Source organism: Protobothrops mucrosquamatus, unplaced genomic scaffold (genome assembly GCF_001527695.2).
Source record: "Protobothrops mucrosquamatus isolate PMUCROS unplaced genomic scaffold, P.Mucros_1.0 scaffold1749, whole genome shotgun sequence".
Taxonomy (NCBI): domain Eukaryota; kingdom Metazoa; phylum Chordata; class Lepidosauria; order Squamata; family Viperidae; genus Protobothrops; species Protobothrops mucrosquamatus.
Window position 1 is genome coordinate 114,857 of NW_015387890.1, and position 11,361 is coordinate 126,217.

At 49.9% G+C, this 11,361-nt stretch overlaps 1 protein-coding gene across 1 annotated transcript; it reads right to left on the minus strand.

Moving 5' to 3' along the window:
- Positions 1 to 649: 649 nt before the first annotated feature.
- CABP1 (calcium binding protein 1) lies at positions 650 to 10,417 on the minus strand (the record flags this gene model as incomplete). Its single annotated transcript, XM_015823033.1, has 5 exons — positions 650 to 675; positions 3,572 to 3,719; positions 4,449 to 4,558; positions 8,497 to 8,640; positions 10,320 to 10,417. Coding segments are annotated over 5 exons (526 nt in total), but the record flags the coding sequence as incomplete, so codon positions are not given.
- Between the last annotated feature and the right edge of the window lie 944 nt (positions 10,418 to 11,361).

The following is an 11,361-nucleotide window of genomic DNA, read 5'->3' on the forward strand; positions in this document are numbered from 1 at the left end:
GTTGTGGGCCTTGACCCCCAGTTGCCCCACAACGGCCCCCTCATCCCCTGGCAAATAAGAGCCAGCCTCATGGAGAGTATTTGCTCAATATTATTTCTTTGTTTTTCTGCACAAACATATATCGGCACCCCTTAACGTGACCGTAGGGAGACAGAAGAAAAATTTCCAGAGGCAAAAATCAAGGCAACACAGAGGAGACGGAAGGGGGCATTCGCACGAGGCGCCTTGGCCAAGGAACAGAAGTGCAGAGCACAGTCTATGTCAGGCACTGGTCCCGGGGCCTCCCCGCATTCAGGGACCCCCCTCTTTCTCATCGCTTTGCAGGGTTGGCTGGAAGAACAAAAGCAGGCAAGGCGTTGGAAAAGGAGACCTCTATGACATCCAGCCCTCCGTGGCTGCTTCGGGCACAGGCACCGCTGCCCCCCCATGAGGTTGCCTCCCCCTGGCAGCGCTTCGGATGCAGGAGACCCCAAGTCGTTCACAGTGTGGGGAGGGAAGGAGCATCAGGCCAGGTGGAGTAGGAGGCAGGTCACCGCAGCACACCGTCGGTGGGGCAGCCGGCATTGCATAGGAGCTCAGGGCATGGCACGCCACACAGGCCCTTTTCTACCCTCTGGGGCTGGGTCACTGCTCAGCTCGAGAGCCGTCTTCAGCGAGACATCATCCTGACAAACTCTGTAGAAAAGGGATGGAGGCAGTGAGACAGTGTGTCAACGCTGCAAATACTGTATATTTTTGCTTTGACAATATGCAGAACTGTTTGGTATTTTTAGGGTTAATGTGGAGCAGAAGTGGGTGGGGGGGAAAGCCCAGGAAAGAAAGAGGAAGGAAACCTTTGACCTTCACACTAATTGGATAACGTGATATATGACAGCTAATTTAGGGAGGGAACATGCTAATTTAACTGCTCAGAGGAAGAGAATTTCAGATCTTAGCATCAACCTTCCCTTATGCCTGTGCCGACATTTTGTAACAATAAATTACTTTTGGGAAAATCAATGCCTGGAAGTTCTTTGAAGTGTTTCATTAGCCGGAACCATAACACAGTGCTGCACAGGGCCTTCTCCCACTGACCCAGGCTCCTTCTAGACCCGTGTTTTTCATAGTTGGCAATGTTACGATGTGTGGACTCCCAACTCCCAGAATTTCCCAGTCAGCTTTGACGTTTTAACGTTGCCAGCTTTGAAAAAACACCGATTTAAATCTCATTGCCGATTCAGATTTACACAGTTTTCTGGAAACAGAGAGTGTTTCTGTAAAGGAATTTAGGGGAAGGTATGACAAAAGACATCCAAGGAAGACCTGGAAAAGCAGTTATGTGCTCAGAGATAGAAGGAAGCAGGGAAAAGAAACTCAAACTAGTTAACCTTGACTTTGCTTAGTACAAGAAGGGACAGATAGAAACCTGGGCAGGCCTTCAAGATGGATGTCAGGTCAGGTCAAGAAATTGACAGGGGGGAGGGGGGATCCCAGGAATTCATGCATTTATTGCATTGATTTGATTCTAGCTGCCCAACAAAAATGGACTCTGGATGGCCAACATAACTGCAAAATAATTGAAAAAAGAGATTATATCAATAAATGGATGCTTCTGTACTATCGTGGGATATGGGATTAAATAACATAATCTTGGAAGCCTGTTCAGCTATCTGGCTGTTCTTTCTTGTACTAACTCAAGCTTCTCCTGCTTCTTTCTGTCCATTCTAAACAGCCCTTCCCTCTCCTCCCCTGCCTTCCCCTTCCTTTCCCTCCCTCCCTCCCCTCCCCTTTCCTTCCTTCCTTCTTCTCTCTTTAATAGCTCTTTCCTAACTTCCCCATGTTCAGTTCAGAATTTCTTCAATTTCTCAGCCCCAATTTCCTAACACTGAGAACAATTAACCAGTGGAACGACTTGCTCCCAGAAGTCGGGGCTGCTCCATCACTGGAGGCTTTTAAGAAGAGATTGGACAGCCACCTGTCTTGAAATGGTCTAGGGCAGGGGTAGGCAACCTTGGCTCTTTTATGACTCGTGGACTTCAACTCCCAGAATTCCTGAGCCAGCCATGCTGAGGGGAAAGGGAGAGGTTTCCAAGCTGAGCCATGCTGGCTCAGGAATTCTGGGAGTTGAAGTCCACGAGTCATAAAAGAGCCAAGGTTGCCTACCCCTGGTCTAGGGTGTCCTGCTTGAGCAGGGGGTTGGACTAAAAGTCCTCCCAACTCTGACATTCTGTATTCTGTATAATTGGAGATGGTGCTGGGGGATGGGAAATCTGCCATTTATTTTTTTTTTGCTTTCTAAATAAAAAGTCCACCTTAAATTTAAGAATTATATTATGTTCATGATTAAGGATTCTAGGAGTTGTTTCAAGGTGGGCTGGAAATGCTGCAAGTAACTGTATTAGCAGGTCAGAAGGCATCTTGAGAGCATTTCCCACAGGGGGTTTTAGCAGTCCTTCTGATCCCCCACATTGGCCAGGAAAGCATATTTTCTTTTCGCCTGGCTGCCCCAAACCAGAAATGGTAGAACATCCAGGTTTGTGTCTGGAGACCCATTTGAGTTGGGGGGTGAGAAGAATCCCCCCCAACACCTGGCTCTGAGTCTCCTGAACTCTTGGCTGCAATAGGTGCAGAAGCCTCTTACAGCCAGGGCAGTTTCCTTTTTGTAACCTACGAAAGTCAGGGGTGAGGGGTGGTAGCTGACCAGAGGCCCCTTTCTGCTCTCCTTCAGGCGTGTGTGTGTGTGTGTGTGTACAGATCACCCCTGCCATTTTCACAACAGCTGGCTGAGGTTAGTCATGAGAGTTGTGAGGTCCGTAGACTCATGCTGAGCCTTTATTAGGTGTCTCTTAAACGTCTCTACATGGTGCAGTAAACAGGGAAGAGACCCTTGGTCAGAATCCATTTATATTTCCTTTCTATCTATCTCCTCTGATCTAAAACCAAATCTCACCTTCCCCTGGATTCTGCCATACTCCCAAGGGGGAGGGGGGATATGCATGCAGGGTTATGACTTTCACTTCCTCTATTCGCTCCAATGTAACCTTTTGTTTATTGCCGCTGGGTCTGCTGCCCATTACAATGTAACAAATTGCCCCCTGCACTATGCATCTCTCTGAACTTTCTTCTCCCTAATCTGGCAGTTAGGGGAAAAAAAAGAGTGGGGGGGGGAAAGAAGTACAAACATTTGGAACCTGGCTTATTTCTCCGGTCTCAAAAGGAAGTGTGAAGAGCTGTGGAACACCATACTACAAACGTAGAAGGACCGATGTTATCTTCCCTTTCCCACGATGGACTTAACACCTGGGGATTGGCCGGTCTGAACCGTCCGGATGAACTGTGGGATGGGGTTTGCTTAGGGACCCTTTAAAGTATCGATCTGTAAAGAATCCCTCAGATCATGTCTATTATGCCTGCTATCAACTACTCTTAATAAAAGTTCCTGTTGGAAGAAATTGTTTCCAAGAGTTCTGCTTTCTTAAGATGTGGGGTTGAAGTGGGTCCTTACACCCTTCCCCAAACAGCCACGTCTCCCAGCCAGCTCCGTGGCTGCTTCCCTCCCTGTGGCCAATGGACAGGCCATCCCTCTGCTCACCTTCAAAGTCCACTCGCCCATCTCCGTTCAGATCAACATCCCGTATGATGTCCTCAATGTCTCGGTGTCCCACCTGCTGTCCGAGGAGCTTCTTCATAGCTTCTCGCAGTTCATTGGTGCTGATTTCCCCGTCTCCGTTGGTGTCAAACTGCACAAAGCACACCAGGGGGAACCACAGAGTTGGTGGCTTCCCAAAGGCTTTCCGTGGACCTCTCAAAGCTGCACCTTGAGCCAACCTAGCCCGTTGCGTGGCAACGCTTTGGTTTTACATCTCAGCGCTTTGAGAGTTTCCCTTGAAAGCCCTTGGCCAATAGCAGCATCAAGTGCAATTAAATGCAAGTGTGAATTGCACTTGCAATTCACAAGAAGAATCAAGATGAAGCCATTCCCAGTGGGAGGATTAGGAGGGAATTCTCCTTATCTTCAGAGCCACAACTTTGGCAGCTAGAAAGCAGGACTGCGTAGCTCTTGAGCCATGGCCTCCAGAAAGTGTTTTGGCGTGTGCAGGAAAGTGAACCTGACACCTGTCTCCAGCAATTTCTATCAACCCCCTGTTCTCAAGAGCTGCAGACAGGTGTGACTTGCATATTCCACGTGCCACAAAGCACTTCTGGAGACTCAGTCTGAAGCACACCTACTCCAACTAGGGAGGAAGCAGCGATGGAAAAGAAAACGAGAAGAACAGTAGCAGCAGCACCAGAATGTCCAACCATCAAGTAAGGGGGGAAAAAACCACCAACAGAATCGGGAAAGAGACTTTTGAGCTCTCCCAAGAAAAAGGCAGAACAACACAAGCCTCCCTCTGGGAGGAAGGCAAAAAAACCAACAACCACAAGGCAGATTTTGGAACGGGTGACAGCGCAAACTGGTTTCTCACCTCCTTGAAGGCGTCCCGCAGCTCCTTCACCCCAATCATGTCGGCCGTCTCTGCCAGCAGCTTGGGCCCCATCAGTTCCACAAAGTCGTCAAAGTCTACATGGCCGCCCACTGAGGACAGAAGGAGGGAGAATGTGCAGAAGGCGGTTACAGCCGAGCACCCCCATCCGAGCCCAGACTCCGGCCACACCGTCTGGACGCCAGGGAATGAGCCCAGGTGGCCCCACACCGGGTTGAGAAGGCAGCATGCGCTGGGGGACTCCATGCAGCTGGATCTGTGCCTAAAAGGGCACAGAAACAATTGACATCTCAAAAGGAGAAGACCCCCCCATGCCAGCCAGGGATGCCACCCACCGCCTCCCCCTCCCCCACTGTTTTGCACCTGCTGGAGGAGGCAATGGAGACTGCATGTACAGAAGAAAAATAAGTATTTTCAAATGCAAGCTTCCTACTGAAGTGTGTAAAAGGCTTATTATGAGTTCATGTCAGGATGTCACAGCACAAATGTGCACTTAAAATAAACCCATGAGCTGTAGACCTGAAATTGCAAGGATCTGCTACTTCTCGTGATTATATTTTCAGTCTGAATTTCCTAATTTAAATAGACTTGGCATCCTTTTTTCTGTCTGACACTGCACACTTTTATGCAACCGACGTTCTCGGCACACCAGTTCAGTGGGATAAATCGAGGCTGATGTATGTTCACAGCTTGGCATGGAATAAAAGCAAGCAGATCTGTGTTCAGACTGACTCCTGACCCAAAATATTCCCAGGATGGGGATTTACAGAACATTTGCGGCTATTACAGACACGAGGAACCCTGGCGTGGCCTCCCTTAACAAAGTGTGGAAAACATTTTTCTCCAGCGAGACTGGAAATATCCTCATAAATACTTGACAAACAGGCAGAACAATGTTTCTCAACCGTGGCCACTTTAAGATCTATGGACTTTAACTCCCAGAATTCCCCAGTCTCCCATGAAATCTGGGAGCTGAAGTCCAAAGTTGCCAAAGTTGAGAAACACTGAGTTAAAGTCTGTCTACAGCACTGGTTGCCTTTTTTTTTTTTAATAGCTGATCGCTAAGGTTTTCAAGAAAAGATTGGATAACTATTTGTCCAAGATGGTATGAAGAGTGCTGTCCTGAGCAGGGGTTGGACTAGAAGAACTCCAAGTTCCCTTCCAGTCCTTTAACTCTATGCTTGGTATAAAAAGAGCTGCTAACAGGGCAGAGCGCAGGGCTTGGTGACCAAGAGGGCATAAATGGGGCAGGAGTAGATCGGCTCAGCCTTGATATTCAGGTTTATACATGCATACATGTGCACGCACGCAAACACACACACACACACACACACACACACAGACATACAGGCAAGCACAGCCATTGCCTGGGGACCACTGCAGCTCTTGGCACAGGATTCTCTTTTTTCCTTACATTTCAAGATGGCAGCCTGACTGGACACACACACACAAGGGTGTCATTTTCTTCTTTTTCATAACTTCCAAAGAGTCGCTTATTTCCCAAAACAAAGTGATGCTTTGTCTTGAATGAGGCATCCGGGGGTTCAAGGCAACAGCAGGTCCCCTGATTAAGTCAGCCTCCAACTCTCTAGCTTCCCGGCTGCTGCTAATTCACCGCACAATAATGGCCGCCGCCCTTCTCGGAGGAAAGGGCAAGACCAGAACCGAACAGTCTTGCCAGGCCAGCTGGAACTGATTTAAACCAACAGGGGCTGGTTTCTGTGCCCCCAGCAGGGCCGGTCTGCAGCAGCGGGAACCCTGGAGGGAACGGATGCAGCAAAGCGAGAAGGCGATTGTGCATGCGGGAGTCACATTCCCATCTCCATCTGGCCTTGCGATGGGAACTGTGCTTGGGGGACAATCCTTCTGCTTGCCTTGCTCTGAGCGAGCGGGAGGATGCGCAAGCCGCTGAGCAGAACCCTTCCCCACCTTCATCCCCCTAGACCAGGGGTAGGCAACCTTGGCTCTTTTATGACTCGTGGACTTCAACTCCCAGAATTCCTGAGCCAGCTATGCTGAGGGGAAAGGGAGAGGTTTCCAAGCTGATCCGTGCTGGCTCAGGAATTCTGGGAGTTGAAGTCCACGAGTCATAAAAGAGCCAAGGTTGCCTACCTCTGGCCTAGGCCTAGGCCGCTTTGTGACTCGTGGACTTCAACTCCCAGAATTCCTCAGCCAGCTATGCTGAGGGGAAAGGGAGAGGTTTCCAAGCTGATCCGTGCTGGCTCAGGAATTCTGGGAGTTGAAGTCCACGAGTCATAAAAGAGCCAAGGTTGCCTACCCCTGCCCTAGACTGCAAAGGGCTCCTCAGTCTGCCCCCCCCTCAGAGTGTGGGCCAAAGAGAAGCCCCCGGGGGGGGTCCAACCTTTGCTGAAGCAGATTGAGTGAGGGGAGCCAGCCCCTCTCCAGGTCAGCTCTTCAAGATCTTGTGGGAAGTCAGCCCCCCCAGAGAAGGAAATATTAAAAAGGGCAGAAAAATATATTTCCTTCAAGGATCTTAAAGAGACAGAAAAGCATGCCCACTTTTCCTTGATAGCCCCAAGTCTGCCTCCCCCAAGCAGAAGCCAGCCCTGTACAAATGCAAATGTAAACCATCAGGAAAGTTGGAGCCAGAAGCTCAAGAAGACAAAGACCTAAAATCTGCATACCCCACCTGTGACAGGACATGGTAGGATTAGTTCACAAAGGCCAAAGGGCGCACCCAGACTCAGGTCAGAATACGTGACACAGGAAATAGCCTCAAAGTTCATGGAAACTATTCCAAAAAGGCTAGAGAGGGTATAAAAACCTAACTACCCACGTGCTCACCGCTTCTTTTCTCTGCTCTTTCCCTTGCAGGGAAACCATCATTCTGGCTCTTCAATAAACTGCAACCTTCTTCCCAAAGCAGTCGCCCTGTTGTTTATTTATCCCCGGCTTGGATGAACCAGGATGAAGACTTTTCTTTCCACAGTCTTAAACCCATTTTTCTGCTTTCTCTACTCTAAAGCAGTGTTTCTCAGAGCTGAAGAGGTGTGGACTTCAGTTCCCAGAATTCCCCATTCAGCATGCTTTAAGTCCTGTGGACTTCAACTCCCAGAATGCTGAGTGGGGAATTCCAGGCATTGAAGTCCACACCTTCCAGTTTGAGAAACAGGGGTCTGGGATTACAAGAAAAAGGTCAAGAGGTAACATTTTTTTTCCTAACTTAGGAAAAACAGATAACAGATTTTATCAAAAGGAATAAGCTTGCGGTTGTTCTTTTGTTTGCACTACATTCTCCTTAAAATGTAGGATAAAATAATAATAACAACAGATACCATTACGTCACCCCAGGTTCTTGAGAACTATAGTGAAGAGCCAGTAGCTGTGACCTCATATTTTTATGTATATAATAATAATAATATAATCCCAGAAATTGAACCCAGAACTTGTGGCAGGTCTACCAGTGCAGTAAAATGCAAAGGCTCCCTTCCCATGACTTCAAAATGATGCTTTGAGTGATGCCATCTAAAATTCGCAGTCTGTGATTATAATTAAAAAGGAACTGGGTACTTTGGGGCTTCTGTGCACTGCAGGAATTGAAGTGTTTTAATGTGCCTCACGCAAACCCGTTCACCTCCTTAAAGCTGCATGCGAGTTTCGGAACGATATTCTGTTAACTCGACTTTAGGTTGAGTATATTGTGTGAACGAAGCCAGGGAGTCCTCCTATCCTTGCAGGAACAGCTGAGCTGGCCGAGGAAAGAACTGTGAAGATGCACAACGAGGGACCCTCTGAGGCAGCCATACAGGGGAATGGAGGGCGGCAGACCCTCGGAAACGTGGTCTCTTGTGGAGTAGCAGGCCGACCCTCCTCCACGTGATGGCTGAGCGTTCAGGTGTGCAGATCTCACCTGTGGCCATGCAGGAATCATGCCTGGTGCAAGGCTGGGGCAATGGGGGAGCAGGAGGACTGGGCCAGAGAGAGAACAGCATCAGGAGAGGCGGTGGCCAGGGGAGGGCCAGCACACCCCCCCACCGCGGCAGCAGGCGGGTGGGTGGCTGCCACTCACAGTTCATGTTGATCTGCTGTGACAGCTCGATCAGCTCCATCTCGGTGGGCATGTAACCCATGGTCCGCATGCAGTTCCCCAGGTCTCGGCAGTTGATGTAGCCGTCTCGGTCTCGGTCAAACTCTTTGAAGGCTTCTTGCAGCTCTGTGGGGGCAAATCCAGGTGAGGAGGGGGGACAGGACTTTCACCCTTGCCCCCTGCAAAGTCTGGCCCTGGAGGGTCTCTCCTCTAGGCTCTGGGAGGGGCTCTTTGCCTCCCACTGCTGGCCGGAGCTCAGAGAGTGTCTGGGAAGCCAGCATAGGCAACACGCGGGTTCCTGCAGACCCCACTTCCTGCCATCTCTGAGATCTCACATCAGCTTGCAGTGAAGCCAAGACCCTCCCCCGGATCTTCCAAGGGGGAGCAATTCCCCAAAAGGACGAATTTGGTGCTTGGCAGCAGCCCAGGAATGTCATGCAGAGCAAGTGCAAAAACTGCCAGTGGACTCTGCAAGGTGAACAGGGGTCCTGAAAAGAAGGTGGTAGAAAGGGCAGTTGGAGCAAGACACCCACCACGTATCGTCCTCCCCAGCAGGGTAAAGAAGCTCGTGATTTCGCTGTAGGCGCCTTTTGGGGATCAGAGAAGGAGGGGCTGTGATAAACTCCCCCCCCCACACCTCAAATGTCTTTTCAGTCATTCCCAGGGGCCCCCAAAGAGCTACAGGCATGAATGTCTGTGGAGATTCTCCATCATCCAGGTCATGGTTGTCCCAAAGATGCTTTTCCAAAAGGCAACTGGCCTTCCTTCTTTGTTCTTTGAAAATGTTTTGCTTCTCCTCCATTTCTTCATTTCTAACCGACTGGTGGAGGATGGAAGGATTTATATTCTTTGCAGTCATCTCGTTGTTAGCACAATGAGGCTCAGTCATAACAAAACAGTTTTCAAAGAAAAAAAACCCAAGAAAGTCCAGTTGCCTTTTGGGAAAAGCACCTTTGGGGTAAAACCACGCCTGATTCCACTCAAAGCATCTCAGAGGATCATGGTTTAAACCAGGGGTTCCCAACCCCCAGGCCGTGGCCCACTACCTGGCTGCAGCCTGTTTGGAACCAGGCCATGCAAGCGGCAGGCAGACACATGTGCAAAAGTCCACTTGTGAGTGCGGCGGGCCCATTCCCTCTCCCCCACCCCCTCCACCAGATCAGCAAGCCGGAAAGGTTGGGGGGGGAGCGCTGGTTTAAACAAAGAACCTCTCCCCCAGCTAGGAACTGAAAGCCTCTTGGACCACAGACCACCTTTGGTGAATCCAGAGTCCAAGATCCTCATTCTGGCACCCCGGGCAGATGCTTCCCTGCTGCCAGTTCAAATTCCCACTTCCAAATCAATCTGCCACCCAAAGCTATTTCTCCAGTTTTCACACTTCTCAGCATGTATGTAAGGATGCAAGTTTTCACACAAAGTACAATCTAATCTGTGTACATTTGTGGGTGGGAAATACAGAATAACCACTCGCAAAGATAGATTGGTAGACAGGTGAAAAAGAGAGAGAGACAGAGAACATGCATAAATGCATATGAATTTTCATGATTTTTTTTTGTTTTGTTTAAGTTGCCAGTTGCTGGAGAAGTGGGAAAGAACTAAAGACTGGAAAAAACGAGAACTGGAGACCCCAACATGAATGAATGGCTCCCTTTCCCTTTCACAGTCCTCTCTAAACCAGGGGTCTCCACCCTTGGCAACTTTAAGACTTGGGGCTGGGGAATTTTGGGAGTTGATCCACAAGTCTTAAAAGTGGCCCAATGTGGAGATCTCCGCTCTAAACAGTAGAAAAGAGGAAAACATCTCACCGTCAATTTCTTCTGGACGCAGCTGTCTGTCCTGCAGGGGAAAAGTTAAAGTTAAAGTTAAAGTTCCTGGCTCTTCCTCAGAGCATACACCGAGTGCACTGACATGGGAAGCGAAGAGAAGGAACGAGGGGCCATGGGGGGGGTCACCAGGCCCAGCAGGCAATTCGGCCAAGAGCGCTTTCAGCGAGACCCCCCCTCCCCCCTGTGGCTCAGCCATGCAATTCAGGTAGACTTGCAGAAAAAGCATCCCTGCCAAGGAGAGAAGATGGTGGGGGGTGGTGGTAGAGGGGGTGGGGAGAGAGGGCCCCTTTTTTGGGTGGGGGGGGGGTTGGACTGAAGGACCTCTGTTATTCTGTTCTGTTACTCTTCTTTCTATGATCATGGGTAACCATCCCAAGAAGCCCAAAGAAAACTTGGAATGCTCTAGGACAGGGGTAGGCAACCTTGGCTCTTTTATGACTCGTGGACTTCAACTCCCAGAATTCCTGAGCCAGCTTGGCAACCTCTCCCTTTCCCCTCAGCATGGCTGGCTCAGGAATTCTGGGACTTGAAGTCCACGAGTCATAAAAGAGCCCAGGTTGCCTACCCTTGCTCTAGGATCTCCTGTCTCAGGGAGGGGGTTGGACTAGAAGACCTCCAAGCCCCCTTCCCCAGCCCTGCTATTGTATGTTCTATGTTCCTTCCACCCTGTTTCAGCTGCAGCCTCCCTCCTCCTGCTGTTTAGGGCAGCCAGAATGGCCCAGCCTTAGCCCGGAAGTGCCTGTGTCTGGTACCCAACATTAAGGGATACTGGGGGGGGAGGACGAAGGAGGAGGGGGTCAACCAAGCTGTGAAGCAGCCAAGATGGGCCTTGCAGTTCAGAGGTGGAGGATGGGGAGGGAAGGAAGCTAGTCTGGAGCAGAAGAAAACTCTGTGGCTGCCATGAATGGAAGCAAGCCCAGGTGGAAATGCGCTGCTTAAGGGGGGGGGGAATCTCTTGTTCCATAGGATGCTGCTGGCTCCCAGGCAGTAGGTCCTTCCCAGCCCCCACCCCAATCTCCTT